This window comes from Citrus clementina, unplaced genomic scaffold (assembly GCF_000493195.1).
Source record: "Citrus clementina cultivar Clemenules unplaced genomic scaffold, Citrus_clementina_v1.0 scaffold_1, whole genome shotgun sequence".
NCBI classification, from domain to species: Eukaryota; Viridiplantae; Streptophyta; class Magnoliopsida; order Sapindales; family Rutaceae; genus Citrus; species Citrus x clementina.
In genome coordinates, this window is record NW_006263303.1 from 6,277,998 (window position 1) to 6,297,418 (window position 19,421).

The following is a 19,421-nucleotide window of genomic DNA, read 5'->3' on the forward strand; positions in this document are numbered from 1 at the left end:
CCAATCTTCCGCTTTTTCCGAGACGGTATGGGGCTCTGACTGCTGCGTTATGGGCAAACGCGGGATCTTGCGTGTTACGCCACGGTTCTGGGGGAAGCATGGCTATCGTGGTTCTGCGAGATCTTGCGTGTTACGCCACGGTTCTGGGGAAATGTAGCTGTCGTGGTTCTGCGAAATCTTGCGTGTTACGCCACGGTTCTGGGGAAAGCGTGGCTGTCGTGCCTAAATTCTCGGGCTGGGGAGCTTGTCTTGCCAGCTGTCGTCGGTCGGGTCTCCTCGCCTCTCGACCTCGAGCCAGAATGGCCTTATGCCTCTTACAGGAAATTGGCCTCGCGGATGACGTGCTCGTGGATGAGCAGGATATTTCTGCTCCTGTTCCCCCGCGCACCAGGCTTTTACGGGACATACCGGTTCGTAGAACTCTGCCATCAGATATCTGCTCACCATGCCTGGTCTCGTCGACGTATTTCTCCCAAACAAGAGACATCGAGATTGAAGAGGAGAAGGCTACACGGATTAAGACAGACCAGTTAGAAGGGGTGGGGAGGAAAGAGAAGAAAGCGTTACCGGGGAATGGGCCGATCAGGAGGAGGGACCACCAGGCCTCCGGTAGTGGAGCAGGAGGTCGGGTAGCCGCTTACCAGCCTCATCAAAGGCCACCACAGTATCAGCGCAGCAGGGCGCAACCTTCTCGTTCCCCAGCTAGGGAGCTTTGGAGAAGGCATGAGTCGGCATCTGGTGATCTTCATCAACACCCCCATGGTAGCAGAGCGAGCAGACCAGAAGTACTTCCACCGCCCCCAACTCAGAGCGGGGCAAACAGAGAAAGAGCAGTGCACCTGATCGACCAGAACCCGGACTACGGGCGGTACACTTCCTTGAAGATGTCCCTGGATGAGGTGTACGAGGCCATAAAGGATCGAGGGCCGCTGCACCTCCCTACACCAATAACAAAACTACCCAACAGAAGGGATAGAGGACGTTATTGTAAGTTCCATGACACCCATGGCCATACCACAGCAGAGTGTAGAGATCTCAAGACCCAGGTCGAAGATTTGGTGAGAAATCGGTACCTGGACGAGTTTATGGATGGGACTTTCCCGATGATAGCCACAACGGGTGAAGGGGAGCAGGATGGCGGAAACGTGAGACGCGAGCAGCCCGCAGTAAGGGTGATAGCTGGGGGCCCGTCATTGGCCGGAGATTCCAACAGATCGAGAAAAAATTATGCTAGGTACGCCATGACCAGTAAAGAGGTACTCCTCAACACCCCAGCAGCCAAACGAGCAAAGGTCAGGCAAGTGCCAATCATGTGGACGGATGAGGATGAGGAATGAATTCTATACCCCCACGAGGATGCTTTAGTCATCAAGGCTACTGTCGCTAGCAAGAAGTTTGACCGGATACTGATTGATACAGGGAGCTCAGTTGATGTGTTATTTAAGTCAACCCTGGAAGAGATGGGAATAGCCGACCAGAAGTTGGAACACACCAATACCTCCTTGAAGGGGTTCGGAGGAGGGAAGCTGGTCCCTCTGGGCGTGGTCGAGTTGCCTATCACAATTGGGAGCTCCCCGACAGAAAGAACAATGATACTGGACTTCGTCGTAGTGGATGAAGAAAGTCCTTACCAGATGATCCTGGGTCGGCCATTTTTAAGGATGAGCAAAGCAGTGTTGTCCAACCATTATCTGGCTCTGAAGTACCGGGTGAATGGGGTAGTAGGAGTGGTACGAGGAGACCAGAGGATCGCAAGAAGCTGCTACTCCTCGGCAGCAAGGGAAGCAATACAGATAACATCCCTCGATTCCCGAGTGGAAAACAAGAAGGGCAGACAAGAACCTGTAGAGGATCTGGAAGCAGTAAGCCTGGGACCAGAGAACCCGGGAAAGACGATCAGAATCGGGTCGAGACTTAAGGGAGAGCAAAAGCAGGAGTTGGTGAAATGCTTACAGGCTCATGCTGATGTGTTTGCTTGGGCACATGAAGACATGCCAGGGATTGACCCTGAGGTAGCATGTCATAAGCTGGCGGTAAAGAAAGGTGCTCGGGCAGTAAGGCAGAAGAGGAGGTGCTTCAACCAGGAGAGGTATGAGGCTATAAATGGCGAGGTGGAGAAGCTCTTGAGAGCAGGGTTCATTCGGGAAGTCAGTTACTCTGAGTGGATATCGAATGTGGTGTTGGTAAAGAAGACAAACGGCAAGTGGAGGATGTGTGTGGATTTCACGGACCTCAATAAGGCATGCCCAAAAGACAGCTTCCCTTTACCAAAGATCGATCAGCTAGTAGATTCAACGGCTGGACATGGTCTGCTTAGCTTCATGGACGCGTTCTCGGGATACAACCAGATCCCCATGTATGAGCAGGATGAGGAGAGCACGGCTTTCATCACTAACCAAGGTTTGTTCTGTTACAGGGTAATGCCATTCGGTCTCAAAAATGCTGGGGCCACCTACCAAAGGCTGGTGAACAAAGTCTTTAAGCCGTTGATTGGGAAAACCATGGAGGTGTACGTGGATGACATGATCACCAAGTCCAAAATCCTGGAGGAACATGTCAGACACCTCGAGGAGACATTCGAGCTTTTGAGGAAGTATAAGATGAAGCTCAACCCGGAGAAGTGCGCTTTTGGGGTTGAGTCGGGGAAATTCCTTGGATTCATGGTGAGCCATAGGGGGATTGAAGCAAATCCCGAGAAAATCCAGGCGATTGTGCAAATGGCGTCTCCTCATAACCTGAAGGAGATGCAGAGCCTCACGGGGAGGTTGGCGGCGTTGAGCAGATTCGTATCCAAGGTTACAGATAAGTGTCAGCCATTCTTTCAAGTGATAAGGAGGGGAAAGAAAACAGAATGGACCCCAGAATGCGAGGAAGCCTTCCGGAACTTGAAGCAATACTTGCAGCAAGCTCCGCTGCTGTCCACACCGAGGGTTGGGGACAAGTTGTATATGTATTTGGCGGTATCGGATCGGGCCGTCAGTTCTGTTCTGGTGAGAGAGGAAGAAGGAGTTCAGTATCCGATATACTAGACCAGCAAGGTCCTGCTCGACGCTGAGACCAGATACCCACCGTTGGAAAAATGGGCACTTGCCCTTGTGGTTGCTGCTCGGAAGTTGAGGCCCTATTTTCAAACATTCCCGGTCTCGGTAATAACAAACCAGCCATTGCGTCAAACTCTGCACAAGCCAGATGCCTCTGGTCGGCTCGTCAAGTGGGCTGTAGAGCTGAGCGAGTTCGACATAGACTATAAACCCCGCGCTGCGATAAAAGCCCAGGCAATGGCCGATTTCGTAGCTGAATTCACAGAGCCCGAAGTATGCTTAGATCAACAAGATGCAGATATAGGCAATGACGAAACTCAAGTATGGCAGATGTCTGTGGATGGGTCATCGGGGGAGCGGGGTTCAGGAGCAGGGATTGTCTTGGAAGGCCCAGAGGGGGAGGAGATCTCTTATGCTGTAAGGTTGGAATTTGCAGCCACGAATAACCAGGCAGAGTATGAAGCCTTGATAGCAGGTCTGGAATTGGCTAAGGCCGTGAAAGCAGACAGAGTTAAGATCAGAACTGATTCCCAGCTGGTTGCGAATCATGTCAGTGAAAGATTCCAACCAAGAGAGGAGAAGATGGAGCAGTACCTGAAGATAGTCAGGCAGATGATGGGGAAGTTCGAAGCAGTGGAGGTGATACAAATCCCCAGGGAGCAGAATAGTCGAGCAGACATTTTGGCTAGGATGGCAGCAGTGGCCGACCCAAAAATGCCAAAGTCGGTCCCTCTAGAGGTGAAGTCCAGCCCAAGTATCGATCAGGATTTGGGGGTGTTCCGGATAGAACAAAAATGCTCGTGGAGGGACCCGATAGTTTCATACCTTAGAGACGGGGTATTACCACCAGATAAGGTGCGAGCTCGCAAGCTTAGAGCCCAGGCCTCGAGATACACGATGATTGATGGGGTACTGAATTGGCGAGGATATACACTACCGTTCCTTCGGTGTTTGGATGAGGACGACGCGGATTACGTACTGAGAGAAGTACATGAGGGAATTTGCGGAAATTATTCTAGCGGGAGGTCCCTGGCCCACAAGGTTCTAAGGCAGGGATATTTCTGGCCGACAATGCACCAGGATGCGCAAAAGAAGACCAGGAGTTGTGTAAGCTGCCAGAGTTTTGCAAATTTCTCTAACCAACCGCCAGAGAAGCTCACCTCCATGACCTCCCCCTGGCCATTTGCTCAATGGGGAATTGATCTGATCGGCCCATTGCCAAAGGCACGAGGAGCTGCAACACATGCAATAGTTGCTATAGATTACTTCACGAAGTGGGTAGAGGTAGAAGCCCTTAGCAGGATCACAGAGAAGAAAACAACAGACTTCGTGTGGAGAAACCTGGTCTGTCGATACGAGATCCCTTATGCCTTGGTAACGGACAATGGCAGGCAGTTCGATAATCACAGCTTCAGGGAGTTCTGCCAGAACCTCGGGATAGAGCTGAAGTATTGCTCGCCTGCTCACCCTCAATCGAATGGACAAGTAGAAGCAGCCAACAAGACCATCAAGAGACTTTTGAAAACCAGGCTTGGAGCAAAAAAGGGTGCGTGGGTTGACGAGTTGTCAGGTGTGCTATGGGCATACAGAACAACCCACAAAACCGCAACTGGGGAGACACCGTTCGCTTTGGCTTTCGGACATGAAGCGGTCGTGCCGGCTGAGATAGGGACGACCACACACCGGACAGGTCATTTCAATGAGCAGGAGAACGACGAGCAGATGTGTTTGAATCTTGATCTGCTAACGGAAAGGAGGGAGCAAGCAGCCGAGCGATCAGTCATTTACCAACAGAGGGTTGCTCGATATTATAACCAGAAGGTGAACATACGGCAATTCGGGGTCGGAGACTGGGTACTGAGAAGAGTGAATCAGAGCACCAAAGATTCGACTCAAGGAGTGCTGGGACCGAATTGGGAGGGGCCATATAGAGTCAAGCAGATAGCGGGACCCGGAGCTTACAAGCTGGTTCGCACGGACGGCCACGAGGTGAAACGCCCATGGAACGCAGCACACCTCCGAAAATACTTCCAGTGAGACTTGTTGACATTTGAAAGCTATTTTTGAAGGCATGCAAAGGCTCACCAAGTCTCAAAGCCTGTATTATGGCGAGACAGAAGCCAAGCATGCCAGGATCTGCTCGACCACGAGAAGGCTAGCAGAATCCCAAGCTTTGAAGAAATTATCCAAGGCATGCAAAGGCTCACCAAGTCTCAAAGCCTGTATTATGGCGAGACAGAAGCCAAGCATGCCAGGATCTGCTCGGCCACGAGAAGGCTAGCAGAATCCCAAGCTTTGAAGAAATTATCCAAGGCATGCAAAGGCTCACCAAGTCTCAAAGCCTGTATTATGGCGAGACAGAAGCCAAGCATGCCAGGATCTGCTCGGCCACGAGAAGGCTAGCAGAATCCCAAGCTTTGAAGAAATTATCCAAGGCATGCAAAGGCTCACCAAGTCTCAAAGCATGTATTATGGCGAGACAGAAGCCAAGCATGCCAGGATCTGCTCGGCCACGAGAAGGCTAGCAGAATCCCAAGCTTTGAAGAAATTATCCAAGGCATGCAAAGGCTCACCAAGTCTCAAAGCCTGTCTTATGGCGAGACAGAAGCCAAGCATGCCAGGATCTGCTCGGCCACGAGAAGGCTAGCAGAATCCCAAGCTTTGAAGAAATAACCCGAGGCATGCAAAGGCTCACCAAGTCTCAAAGCCTGTATTATGGCGAGACAGAAGCCAAGCATGCCAGGATCTGCTCGGCCACGAGAAGGCTAGCAGAATCCCAAGCTTTGAAGAAATAATCCAAGGCATGCAAAGGCTCGACAAAGTCTCGAAGCCTGTTTTAGGGCGAGGCAGAAGCCAAGCATGCCAGGATCTGCTCGGCCACGAGAAGGCGAGCAGAATCCCAATCCTCAAAGGCTCCAAGGCATGCAAAGGCTCGACAAAGTCTCGAAGCCTGTTTTAGGGCGAGGCAGAAGCCAAGCATGCCAGGATCTGCTCGGCCACGAGAAGGCGAGCAGAATCCCAATCCTCGAAGAATCCAAGGCATGCAAAGGCTCGACAAAGTCTCGAAGCCTGTTTTAGGGCGAGGCAGAAGCCAAGCGTGCCAGGGTCTGCTCGACCGCGCGAAGGCGAGCCGAATCCCAGGCATTGAAGAATCCCTAAAGGCTTGTGGCAAAACCATGAGCCAAGCCGGAATCTGCTCGTCCAGACAAAGACAAGCAGATTCTCAACCGAAAATTAATTCACACTTACAGCACAAGAAAGTAATCAAAAACCATTTTTATTAATTTGTTAATAACTAACAGAGGGGACAATCTTCATGAACATTGTTCATTACAATACAATAGATATATCAAGAAGATGGTGGATCAGTAGGCCCGGCAGCATCGGTTGGCTGGACCTCCACAGGTACAGGAGGGGCATCACCAGTTGCGTCCGGGGGGGTGCTCGCCTCGCCAACATCAGCAGAGACTGCACGAGGAGGAGAATCTTCCTCCTCGACCACGATCGGCTCTACCCCATCGGCATCTTCCTTGGCCGCCTCCTCGTCCATATGTTGAGCAACACCGGCTGCAAGGTCGTCCATCTTCAGATCAGGGTGTTGCTTCCCAAGGACGGCCATGATGCAACGATAGGAATGCCGAAGTCCCTGGTCGTACTGGTGGTCAGCCTCCCTCTCCAAGTTCTCGACCTGAGCTCGGTGGGAGTCGCGGAGGGATTCGAGCTGAGCCTCATACGTAGCCTTCTGCCTTTGCAGATCCTCCTTGACCTTGGTAAGCTCCTCCTCGAGGGAAATGGCTTTGGCTTGAGCAAGTGATTCTTGCTCTATCAGCTTCAGATTCTCGAGATTCAGCTCCCCTGCTTTCTTCTCGGCAACGTCAGCTCTGGTCGTCGCCGATTGAATATCCTCCTTCATCTTCCGGTCGTAGCGGCCAACCTTAGCCTTATAATAGGTGGTCACGCAGCTGAGGTGGAAAGCGCTATGCTGCATGGCCCCCACCAGCTCACCCAAGGTGCGGCCATCAAAGTTCTCCAGATCCTTCTTACTCACGAGTTTAGTTAACTCATTGAGATACGGGACCAGGTGTTCTGCTCGGCTGTCAGGTAAGCGAGATCGAGGCCCGACAGGAGGAGAAGAGGAAGCAGGACCTGTGGCTGCTCCGCTAGCTTCCCCAACTTTTACAGGAGCAGGAGGTAAAATCTTCAAGGGTGGGACCTGCTGCATGATGTTGGCCCGCTTCGCGGCAGGGGCATCCTTACTCTGGTCCCTCTTCGTGGTTGGGAGTCGGGAACGTTTTCGGGTCAGAGCCCCAATCACAGCGTCCTCCATCCTATGGCCAGGAAGTATCAAGCGGGACTCGAGCAAGTTGTATGTAGTTAACAGTTCTCGGCTCGAGCAGGAATTGGCTAGTACAGCCTCGACCCGTTTGAGCTGGTCAGGTTCGAGCGGGAAGTGGACACCCCAAGAAACTACAACACAAACAGACACTTGGTTAGAGACAAGCCAATAAAGCAAGAACAATTATGGATGCAAGACATCTAGAGCGAGCAGGCAACCTGGGACCGTGAAACGGGGTGGGATGCGACAATCCTTCCCGTCTATTTGTGCAACTTGACCCCAAGGACCCCCAGCAAAAAAGAATTTCCTCTTCCAAGCCCCACCACCACCGGTCGGAAGATCGGTTATGGGTTTCCGGCTCTTGGTGCTAGATTGGAAGTAGTACCAGCCGGCATCTTTGGGGCTGCTCTTTAGCTGGTACAGGTGCTTCACCTCATCAACCGTGGGCTCGCTTTGGCAACATCTGTCCCACAAGATGAACAGACCAGAGAGCACTCTCCACCCGTTGGGATTCAGCTGACCAGGAGCTAGATTTAGCCCGTTAAGTATCCGGGCAAAGTAGGGTTGCAAGGGACACCTCAACCCGTATTTAAAGCTCTCTAGAAACAGGGTAACGTATCCCCTAGGAGGCCGGCTGGGAGCATCCTTCTTTCCTGGGACCTTGAGAGGTATCTCACCAGGAATGCTATACCTAAGCCGGAGGTCATTGAGCTCATCAAACAAGGTCGTGCACGTCATGTAATCAATGGCATAATCGCGCGACAAGGCTCTGCCTCCTACTGTACCCCGCTCTTCTGGTCGTGATGTTCCAGATGGAGACACCTCACCAGAGTCACTTTCCCCACTCTCACTTAAGGTGTCCTCAGAGCCAGAAGGTCCCTCCTCGCCATCGCTTCCGCTCGTGGAAGTTGTTTGGGGGGACATCCTCCTAGCACTAGTCCCGACACTAAATCTGATGGGTTCTAAGGGGATCCCGGGGTCAAAAGCAGGATCAGTGAGTAGACCGGGCAGGAAACTTAGTTCGTCGTCATCAATCTCAACGACTTTCTCCTTACCCTTCGACATTCCCTAAGCTCTAACCACACTACCACCAACTACTACCCAAACAGAAGAGAAGAGAAATTATCTATAACTATCCGAGACCAAGGAGATAGAAGAAATACCTGAAGTAATGGTTCAGTCGGCGAAAGTCAGAGATGGAGGCCTTTTATACCAGAACTTCTTTGCCAGAGAGACAGAGACGGAGACGGAGTGAATGATGAATATGCCGTTCGAGAGGATTTGGTTTTCCTAATGAGGACGGACTCTTGGGTTGGCAGCATTTAACGGCACCGAATCCCGAGGGTCTCATAACCGTCGGTTTGAAATTCAAATGGAGGGGGGGATCTCCGCCACGTCACCTCGCCCGCAATTAAATGCGACATGACTCTTGGCAGCCTTTTCCAATCCCACGCGAGCGAGTACTAACGAGTTTCTACTGCTGGTCCACTACATTACCCAACACCAGAAACTGGGGGACCGGTGTTTGGGAGAAATACGTCGACGAGACCAGGCATGGTGAGCAGATATCTGATGGCAGAGTTCTGCGAACCGGTATGTCCCGTAAAAGCCTGGTGCGCGGGGGAACAGGAGCATAAATATCCTGCTCATCCACGAGCACGTCATCCGCGAGGCCAATTTCCTGTAAGAGGCATAAGGCCATTCCGGCTCGAGGTCGAGAGGCGAGGAGACCCGACCGACGGCAGCTGGCAAGACAGGCTCCCCAGCCCGAGAATCTAGGCACGACAGCCACGCTTTCCCCAGAACCGTGGCGTAACACGCAAGATTTCGCAGAACCACGACAGCTACATTTCCCCAGAACCGTGGCGTAACACGCAAGATCTCGCAGAACCACGACAGCCATGCTTCCCCCAGAACCGTGGCGTAACACGCAAGATCCCGCGTTTGCCCATAACGCAGCAGTCAGAGCCCCATACCGTCTCGGAAAAAGCGGAAGACTGGGATTCAGGGGAAGCCTATAAAAAGGTAGCCAACGAAGGTAAGGGGGTTGGCATTTTGGAGATTAAAACAAAAGCAATTTTGATTCTAAAAGAGAGAAAAACAAGCTAACAGCCATAACATTTGTGGCAAGCATTCCCCGAACCTTCATATCTGACTTGAGCGTCGGAGGGTTTGCGCTGGGAAAACAACCGGCGTACCCTGACTTGTCTGTGTGCGCAGGAACCTCTGGAGAAGAAGCCTCGCGAGGAGACCCCCTGGTCGTGATGAAGTTGATCGAGCAGAGATCCTGGTCGTAGAACGAGGAGTACCGGAATCTCGCATCAACAGTATTAATTCAGGTTAATGGTTTAACCATGAAACCTGACGAATCTGCCTTGGCAATCCACCACACCATGACCTATAAAGTCCAAACCCATTTGTTCTTTATGAGCAGTTTTGGCAAACCTATTACCAGGTTTCTTGCTGGTGATGGCAGAGTCTTCCAACCTAGGACTTATAGGCAAAATTAACTCATTTTCCCACCACAATGGATCAATGAGTATGAGAAAAATAACAGGCCTCAACAGATCCATGAGGTTCCAAAAATAAGCCGGTTCCAAGAAGGAAGGGTATCAGTCTCTTTTCCCACTGAGACTAAAGCCCTCTATCCATGTGAGAAGTGCCAGCTTGAAGGAAAGCATCCCTCCTTGTGCACACATATGCCAAGGAGAACCACTTCCTACAGAATCATAAGTCTAGTCAACATGATCACCACTCCAGACCTTGATAATGAATTCATCTATATATATATATATATATATGTTTTGCGGTTTATATTAATCTCATTTATTTAATTTGGTGAGTCAATACTTTTAAATATCGTACGGACAAGGGTTAGGCATTTGATTTGGTTTAACAGGCAAAAACCGAACGGTTTCAATTTCCTTGCACCCAACGGTTTATGTTCGGTTCTTTTCTAAAACCGAACCGAACGCATGAACCGTTCGGTTCAGGAACCTTTAATTTAAAAAAAAAAGGCTAAATGCACGCAGACCGGCGGATGCAGCAGCCGCCAGCCCCTCGCTCTCTCACTCTCTCCGTGGCGTCTCCGGTCGGCATCTCACTCTCATGCTCTCCGTCAGCCCGTCACTCACGCAATCGTGATTCAGTTTCTGATTAGCTCGCGGCAGGTGGCAGACGGCAGATCGTGGTCGTGATTCAGCCATCTCGTTGCCAGCTGGCAGCTGTTACCGTCGCAACCTCATTCAGCCATTGACATCGTGCCGGCCGCCGGAGACGGTGAGTTGTTGACTTAGTTCTTTATTTTTATTTATTTTTCGTTAATTTTTGTCCTTAATTCAATTAATCAAATTAATTACTCGGTTGAGTTGTGGTTCGTAGTCTAATTTAATACTCGGCAGCAGATATTTTAATTTTTTTTTCCTTCCATTCGGCATTCATACAGTTTTTTATAATTTGATTTCGGTCATGATGCTGTTGCTAATGAAATTGGATGTGGATAATTGGTGCACTGAAATGAATATGAGATTGTAACGAGGAATATACTGGAATGTATATTATGAGATTGTAATGAGGTTGATGCATTTTTTCACTCTATTAATATAAAGAATAATATAGAAGTTTGATTTTAGACTAAATTAATTATCAATGAAATGAAATGAAATTAACAAAACTTATGGTGGTAAAATGAATTTTGGGTTTGTCAAATGTCGGAATCTTGTTCGCAAATAAATATGAGATTGTAACGAGAAATGTACTGGAATAGATGATGATAATTGATTTGATTTTTGTCATTATGTTTGTCAAACCGAACCAAAATCTAGAATGATTTTTGTAATTTTCTTAATTTTAGACATTATTTGGGCTTGAATTAAAATTATTGAAAAAGAAAACTCACGTGGCTGTGTTTGTGCATCTGTTACTACAATAATGTATTTTTTCTAAATATTTTAATTTCTTTTCTAGAATTTATTTGCGCTTTTCAATCTTATCAAGTTTAGAGTTAATAACTGAAAGTCAGCTGATATAAATTTATTGTTTATAAAAAATATGAAAGTTTGATGTTAAGAGACAATACAATGAAGAAAATTATTTCAGTAGTAAATAATTAATTCTTTTAGAAGAAAAATAAAAACAAATTTATAAGATGTTTATAAAAAATATGGATTTTAATCTTGTTAAGTTATTGTAACTATATCTTGCCGATTGATTTATCATAATGAACCTAAACGTGTACTTTCTTATTTATACTCTTCTTATATTTTTGTTGTGCTGGTTTCAAATTTGCAGCAACTAAGATACCAAAACTTTGAACAGTCTTTAGTGAAGCATCAATTTGGAATACATTGACAGCGTGATCATAAAATGTCTTCTCTTAGGAACGCAATTCCTAGAAGGGCTCATAAGGAGAGAGCTCAACCGTAAGTGACTACTTTTTCTTTTTAAAGTTCTTTCCTTTTGGGAAGTTATTTGGAAACCCTTTTGAGATGAAATATCTTTGATCCATGATAGGCAATCGAGGAAGAAGTTTGGGCTTCTTGAAAAGCACAAGGACTATGTTGTTCGTGCAAAAGCATATCACAAGAAGGAGGAGACTATACGGGTGACATTTCTACTGCCACAATTATGTTTTAATTCCTGCATTGTCATTCGTCTTCACTTCTATTTAATTGTTAGATATTGTCCATGCTTGTGCATGGCTGTGCTTTGTTCTGTGTGGTTACAGAGACTCAAAGAGAAGGCAGCATTTAGGAACCCGGATGAATTTTACCTCAAAATGATCAAAACGAAAACTGTTGATGGAGTGCACAGACTAGAGTAAGTTTACCATCGCATTGCTTTTCTTCGTAATAATTTCTTCTTGTTTGCAAATTGTGATTGACTGCTTGGTCTTATTCTTTTAGGAGTGAGGCAAACAAGTACACTCAAGAAGAACTTATGCTGATGAAGACCCAGGATATAGGATATATTCTTCAGAAACTGCAAAGTGAAAGAAATGTAAGAAATTGCTTCTATATTGTGTTTATGGTGCATATAAGGATTGCCTTTTCAATTACATTCGACATAGTTCTTTAAAAAACTATTTTTTGGTGCAGAAAATTGAAAAGTTAACTACCATGTTGCACTCTCTTGATAGTAATCTATCTAGCAGACATGTTTACTATGCTGAAGACAGGTTTATGTTATCAAAGCTTCCATTTTTTTCTGAAGGCAATAATATTCTGGACTTGTTGGCAATCTTATATATGGAGAATATGTAGATTCTTAATAAAGATAAGAGTGCTTGAATGATTGTTACTTTTATAACTTCTGAATTATTATGTGGTTATCTCCTCCGTTTTTAATTTGAATACTGAGTTAGAATACCTCAGTCGTGTAATGTGATGCTAACTATAACATTATTAGTACACTAATTGTTTTTTTCAATGCCATTAATATATTAGCTCTTAGTTTAATAAAATTTCAAGTAGCATTATTAGCATTGTACTGTTGGGCTCTTTTGTGTCAGAAAGTATTATTACGATGCGAGTGCTGAAAATCTGGAGTATTTTCCAATGTTTTGAGTTGTCTGGTGCAATTAGTTCTCCTCCCTTCATATTTATCTTTGCTTTTTTCTTTTTCCCATTTTAGCTTGAATTTGCTACAACATGTTAAGCAATCTGCAGATCCTTGCAATATTTGATTTGAAGTTACGGTGCATATTTGGATTACTTTTGTTCTGTACTTATTGTATTTCGTGCAGGGAAGAGACAAAAGAAATAAAATATATATCTGGACGAAAAGCTACATTGCCTGTTTTTGACGACATTCCTGATCACATTAAGAGGTAGTTGTTGAATGTTTAATGCATTGTGTTGGACAAAAGTACTCTCCACAACCTGAGCTTATTCTTGTCTGATGTTGTTCAACCTGAGCTGTTTCCCAACTCTTCACAGAGACACAGACTGTGTTGCATATTTTCCGTTTGCAGGAAGACTGCTGCTTCCTACAGAGAACTAGAAGGGAGGAAAAAGAGAGTACAGGAGTTGGAAAAGCTGTTTATGGATATGTCATTGCAGAAGGAATTACAGGTATAAAACGATCTCTTACTCCCTTTCTCTATCTGTCTATTGTGTTGGACTTGGACGTCGAGGCTACTGAAAATATTTCTCCATTTTTTAATGATTAGAAAAAGGGCCGGAAACGCAAACTACATGAAGAAGAGATTGTCTGTCCATCCTCCAAGCCTGCATATAAGTGGCGGTCTGAGCGAAAGCGGTAAAGAGGGTACATTTTTTAGGGAATTTTGTCAAATTAGGCCCAGTCCACTTGTTTTGTTACTAAGGAATTTTGTCTGGTAGACTGATAATTCATGAGCTGGGGCTGAATTAGGCAGGACCGAGCAGTTTGCATGAAGGAGCTGATGAATGATGATGATGGGTGTGGAAACTGGAACGGAGTGTTGAATAATTTCAAAATGTAATCCTAATAATTTCTAAGTGTAGACTGACATCCAATTGAATTTTTTGAGTGATGTTTTGGCTGTAGTTTTTGTCGTATGGTTTAACTTCAATCAATTTTATCTTTAAATTAATGCAGGATCTTTTCATTAGGCTGTATTTTAATTGAATTTGGGGGTGAACTTAGGGGTAATGTGTAATTAGGGTCTGTGTGCCTCTGGTTTGATTTGAAAAAGCCATATCCTTCATGAATGTAACTTGGAAAACCCTTATAAATATAACTAAAATCAGTATTTAAGGTGAGTAAAGGGAACAAAACACAGCCATGCGCCAGCTGTCTATTGCAAATAGTCACACCTCCTGAATTTTAGAATAAAAATATATATATATTAAAAGACAGTTTAGAAATTAAAAAAAATATATAAAATATGGGTGTTAAAAGAATTATTAGAATACAAATAGACACATCCTAATAGGAAATAGATATAAAACCAAAAAATAGTATGCAAATAATATTTTTTGAAATGTAATTAACATATGGATGCTAAAAATATTTTTTAAAATGTAAATAATCTTATTTTAATTAATTTGTCACAACTTGGCAAAATAATTAAAATTGTTTAGTCATTATCGATAATCAATAGAGTGCTCTCTCATAGATTGATTTAGTCATATCCACACACAATAAATCAAATATCATATAACACACACAAGATATCATATAATCACAATTATTAATTCCTTATTTTATTAATATATAGCATCAATTTCTCTACAATTGATGGTTGTTACAAAAGTATTCATCGTTATAGGGGATTAAATATGGAACATACTTAGCCTTCTTGATCAAACATTCTTCAGTTGTGAATCCTGAGCAAAAACTATCAGGTGATATTGTAGAATTGGTAGAAGATAAAACATATGACTTAAATTCTTGATCAGTCTTAGTACTTAAAACAAATATGCTTTCAGTGCTTGTCACCACAAACAATGCCAAGATGATGAATTTGAGATTCTTCGACATTTTATAATTTTTAAATTAAATTGTAAATAATTTTTTTTTCTATGTAGGGGCAAACAGCTTAATTAAAATTAAAAGAGAGGTGTAAGAATTAGAAACAATTGAGGCTATATATATAAATATGAATGGGTCTTGTTAAGTTACATTTTAAAGTAACTTACAGTTCATGTAAAAATTGGTGAGCATGTTGTTAATTTTGTATTATTTTACATGGACTGTAAATTACTTGAAATGTAACTTAGCAAAACCTTATATGAATATTGAGAAACAAATTACCATAATTTTCATGGAATTATCAATTCCACTAATGAGTATTGGATAAATCAAGTACATTTGTTTATATTAACTATTGACAATAATATGTTGTAGAATTATCATGTATAATAGTTGAAACGTACATCTAATTAATTTTAACATTTTTTACTACTATTTTTTGTTTAATTTATGTCTTGTATTTTTTTTATATTTATTTAACGTATGCCAATTATTATTATAAATATTGTTATTTTGTGGAATATTATTCAGATTTAAATGAATTGACTCTGAGCACAGCGTGCAAGTCAAAAATATGACATCACAAGAAGTGATAGCAAAAAAACAAAAATAGTAATAGTGGTAATCTAACAGATCACAGAAACCGTAATTGAAAAAAAAATAATCTGCTGAGCACAAACCTCTTCTTTTTTCCGTTATTTTTTTTTTTGAAAAAAATAATTTTCTTTAAAAACAAAAAGAAGAAGACAGAGGAAGAAAGGAGGCAAAGTAATGGTGTCAATACTTGCATTTGCATCAAATTCAAGCACCGATTCATGCTGCACCACATCGTCTCGTCTCAGTTGCTATGCGCCTTTATTAAAACCAAATCCTATTAAATTTCTAAAGCAAAAACCTCGCAAATGTCACTCCTTTAATAAAATACTCGCCGCTGCTGCTGCCTCGTCATCCTCATCGGCGCGGCAGCAGATCGAAGATGGCTCTGCGGAGCAGTTCTTGGAGAACAATTCGATAGCAGATTTTATGAGATTCAAAAGAGGAAGCAATGGTGGAGGCAGCGGCCAGCTTCAGACTGCTGTCGTCACTTATCGAAAGAAGTTTCCTTGGTCCCTTCTTCCTCCTTTTCTTCAGGTATTCTTATTCTTTTTTTATTTTTTATTTCTTTTTTTGTTTTAGTGCTTCACCTGTTTTCTTGTTCATTCCCAATTCTACAATTTTTCTTTTCTTAAAAAAAAAAAATTTTAATTTTGGAGTTTTCAGGTTGACTTGGTTTCAACAATTCATATCGCGGATAAAGAGTACGTTTACTTGTAGTATAACTTTCTTAAATCTTTCCTTTTTGATTGCACTGTCAATATTTATTATTATAGCTATTAATTATTGGAAGCTAAAATGTGTGCAAGTTGGCAATTTTGCCGCCAAAAATCAGTGTAAGTTAAGAGGTTTAGATGAGTAACTAGGGAGTGAGTGCCCGTGTGTAACCCTTGTAAATTGATTGGTGCTACTCACATAAGGGCAAATTGTAATTTGTAACCCCAATTGCAGCCTGTTATGGGGACAAATCGAGGAAACAGGCATGAAGCATTGGATTATGTTTTTTAACTCTTAATTTTACATATAATTTTGACTAATCAACCATGCATCAAATTATGAGTACCTTAAAGAATAAATATGCATAGAAGTAGCATTTTGCTTTTGCCTTGTCGGTGGAAAGAATAGGTTGAGCCCCTTGTGAGATTTTACTTGCTGATGACTACTGATCCCCAGGCTCGTGTGAATTTTTGTTTTGTTGGCTCAGTTGGTTATTGTATTTATTTTTCCAATCAAACCACTTTGAAAGATAAATATTGCTGTGAAGGTACTTTGAAACCCTCCAGAGGGAACTTGAACTCTATGATTGTGTCCTTTATGAGATGGTAGCTAGCCGGGAGAGTTTAGAGAAAAGAAGAAATTCTGTGGATACGAAGAAGCTCAAAGGTTCACGCTCACGAGGTTTCAACATTCTAGGATGCATCCAGCGGCAGATGGCTCGAATTCTTATGCTTGATTTCCAATTAGACTGTCTTGATTACCAGGCTGAGAATTGGTACCATGCAGATCTTGATTATGAGACCTTCAAGTTACTTCAGGTTACTTGTCTTTTTCTTTTATGATTTGCCTTTCTCTCACTCTTAGTACCACTTTATTGGTTTCACTTCTTAAATTGATGTAATGAATGAGAGCATGATCATGAAGGCTAAAAATAATACATGTTTTTAATGTACTTCATTCCTATGTTCTCATATTATATTCTATATATTAGCCAGATGATTCAAGATGTTTCAAATACAAGATACAACAAATAATGAAAAACTGTGAGAGGGAGCCCAGGTTTTAGGCTTTCTTTAAGTGTATTGTCCCTGCACTTCCAGGTGTTGATGAAACCTATATTTTTAATTATTATTTTAGTTTAGACCATAAATGGCCATGTATGTTTCTTGGGGTTTGATGCATTCCTGTACTTTTTTCTCTTGCAAACTTGGTGCATTTTGCTCTGTTTGTGAATGACAGCTGACTCCTACATCTAATACCATTTTATCTTTGCTTTCAGCTTGAGAAAGGTGAAAGCTTATTTACATTTGCAAGGGATATGACTCTCAAATCAACTAAAGCTATGGTGCAACCTTCAATTCCAAAAGACCTTGATCCTTGGAGATCCAAGCTTTTATGGGCTTCACGTGTACTTCCAATGCCCCTTGTAGGCCTTCTCATAATTGGAAGTGTCTGTGCTGATGTAGGAAGTCAGCCACCAGAATATCCAGAACTAGAAGCATTATCTATGCTTGATTTTGGTGCTGCAATGAAGGTCTTCCTGGCAAAGCGACTAACATCTGAGTGAGTATTAATCAGTTATTTTGGTTTATATGTAGTTGTTTACCTGCTTTGTGGTGTGATAACTAATGTCTCATGTTATATGACTTACCAGTCTCTTGTATGTTGGTGTTAAAATTCTCTTATTACCTTGGTTATTCTGGTTTGGTAACAGTGGCTCTTTTAGTTAATAATGAAATCATGAGAGTTACTTGTCTTTGCCACAGATGAAAAATGATTTTAAGCATGCAAAGTTTGCCATCATTTATTTCTAAGAGAAAATCTCTGATAAGAGTACTAGCCAAACACTTTTTATTTTGATCCGTTGGTGGTCTGCCGCTAGTCCTAAATCTGTAACCTTAAAAGTTTTTTAAGCTACTTGTCTTGCGGTTATGTTTTTGATTGAGGCATAATGGCTTCTACTTCACAGTCATTGTGAGATGGAATTGCTAGCTGTAATGTACAAGTGTGCGGGTGGATGGTAAATATTAGCTACCTAGTAAAAGTAGATGTTTTTACCAAGTATCTTAGTTATGTTACTTTCAAAGTTAAGTTGAAGCACAACAGTTCTGCAGAAACCTATAAGGTATAGTGTTTGATCATCGTAGGAAAATGTTGGGCATGGGGCTGGGGATAAAAATGATGCACAGATGTGCTGTGCTATGTGTGTTTTATTTGGTGAAAAGTCTTGCCAATTAGTGGATTGATCATACCATCTATTGTATAGGTTCACTCAAGTGACTGCAGATGTGGAGGAGAGCTCTGTCATCATTGGCGAGAGGAACAGAGCTGCAATTGAAGCTCTTAGAAGAGCAATTGATGAGGGCCACAACAGGATTGCCATCCTGTATGGTGGTGGCCACATGCCAGACTTGGGAAGGCGATTAAGGGAGGAGTTCGACCTTCTTCCATCTCGGGTTCAGTGGATAACAGCATGGTCCATAAGAAACCGTGACTTGAGTAGCAGTTCCTTTCCATTTCTGAAGACAATGGCTGAAGTTTTAGGTTGGCCATTGAACCGATACCAGACTTTAGCATTGCTTATTTTTTCTTCAGTCCTTGCACTGGATCTCTGGTTTTGGGAACTCTTTTTCGGCACAACAGTGAATTGGATCTCCCAAATTGCATCCGAAGTTCACCAGTATGTTGAACCGATGTGAAAATCTCAATCTGTTTTTCAGTCATTAAAATTCACGAGGCCAAGGTAATCTGCAAATGCCTTTGTAAATTTATCCACCCATGTCATATCAAAGGTGTAGTGATTTGTTTGTCAAGCTACAATCTTAAAACTGTAAAATATAATTGAAATCAATTGAGATCAAAGTTGCCGTGTTATTCTTCCTTCCTTCCGTCCATTTTCGTATAATTTTGTTGCGTAGCTGCATCCAGATTATAGATGTAACGATTGTTGAATGTAAATTTGAATCCAAAATCTCTACCAACAAAGGTGGAGTGTTTGACGCATTTCTAAGAAGATTCACTCTTAAAAGTCTTAAAAAGAAAATTATAAAGCTTAAACACATGACAATTGACATCACAAACAGAGACCTCTTCATTATTTGGTCATTCAACATTCTAGAACATTTGTGCAACAGGAGTTATAAAAACTAGAAACACAAAAGCAGAACCTTAGCCTAGGCTATAAGTTAACCGTCTAACTATTCAAACAAACATCCAAAACTAGAATCCAAACTCAACACCGCGGGTTCACTTTGTGCGTCAGAGTGTCGTGAGTGAGC

At 43.4% G+C, this 19,421-nt stretch overlaps 3 protein-coding genes across 3 annotated transcripts; 2 read left to right on the forward strand and 1 right to left on the reverse strand.

The window, feature by feature from the left end:
* Nucleotides 1-6,390: 6,390 nt before the first annotated feature.
* LOC112095584 lies at nt 6,391-8,442 on the reverse strand. Its single transcript, XM_024177688.1, has 3 exons — nt 7,955-8,442; nt 7,596-7,828; nt 6,391-7,508 (listed from the first exon to the last, which is right to left on the reverse strand). Exons 1-3 carry the CDS (start codon nt 8,440-8,442, stop codon nt 6,391-6,393), a joined length of 1,839 nt encoding a protein of 612 aa, XP_024033456.1.
* Nucleotides 8,443-10,420: 1,978 nt separating this feature from the next.
* On the forward strand, nt 10,421-13,969 carry LOC18055890 (probable U3 small nucleolar RNA-associated protein 11). The gene is made up of 9 exons (XM_006451077.2): nt 10,421-10,656; nt 11,668-11,798; nt 11,890-11,980; nt 12,104-12,195; nt 12,282-12,375; nt 12,474-12,553; nt 13,121-13,204; nt 13,349-13,448; nt 13,547-13,969. Exons 2-9 carry the CDS (start codon nt 11,743-11,745, stop codon nt 13,637-13,639), a joined length of 690 nt encoding a protein of 229 aa, XP_006451140.1. The 5' UTR covers nt 10,421-10,656; nt 11,668-11,742; the 3' UTR covers nt 13,640-13,969.
* Nucleotides 13,970-15,507: 1,538 nt separating this feature from the next.
* On the forward strand, nt 15,508-19,005 carry LOC18055891. Its single transcript, XM_024192300.1, has 5 exons — nt 15,508-15,963; nt 16,093-16,130; nt 16,691-16,961; nt 17,423-17,706; nt 18,410-19,005. The coding sequence occupies exons 1-5, from the start codon at nt 15,604-15,606 to the stop codon at nt 18,840-18,842; spliced, it is 1,386 nt and encodes a 461-aa protein (XP_024048068.1). The 5' UTR covers nt 15,508-15,603; the 3' UTR covers nt 18,843-19,005.
* Nucleotides 19,006-19,421: the final 416 nt, after the last annotated feature.

Excerpts from the sequence above, each read along its gene's own strand:
- LOC18055890 (XM_006451077.2), top strand. The coding sequence starts at position 11,743 with ATGTCTTCTCTTAGGAACGCAATTCCTAGAAGGGCTCATAAGGAGAGA. Across the intron at positions 12,196-12,281 it reads GATGGAGTGCACAGACTAGA|GAGTGAGGCAAACAAGTACA; the intron begins GTAAGTTTACCA and ends TTATTCTTTTAG. Across the intron at positions 12,554-13,120 it reads GTTTACTATGCTGAAGACAG|GGAAGAGACAAAAGAAATAA; the intron begins GTTTATGTTATC and ends TATTTCGTGCAG.
- LOC112095584 (XM_024177688.1), bottom strand. The coding sequence starts at position 8,442 with ATGTCGAAGGGTAAGGAGAAAGTCGTTGAGATTGATGACGACGAACTA. Across the intron at positions 7,829-7,954 it reads AGCTTTAAATACGGGTTGAG|CGAGCCCACGGTTGATGAGG; the intron begins GTGTCCCTTGCA and ends ATGTTGCCAAAG. Across the intron at positions 7,509-7,595 it reads ACCCCGTTTCACGGTCCCAG|TTTCTTGGGGTGTCCACTTC; the intron begins GTTGCCTGCTCG and ends TTTGTGTTGTAG.
- LOC18055891 (XM_024192300.1), top strand. The coding sequence starts at position 15,604 with ATGGTGTCAATACTTGCATTTGCATCAAATTCAAGCACCGATTCATGC. Across the intron at positions 16,962-17,422 it reads AGACCTTCAAGTTACTTCAG|CTTGAGAAAGGTGAAAGCTT; the intron begins GTTACTTGTCTT and ends CTTTGCTTTCAG. Across the intron at positions 17,707-18,409 it reads GCAAAGCGACTAACATCTGA|GTTCACTCAAGTGACTGCAG; the intron begins GTGAGTATTAAT and ends TCTATTGTATAG.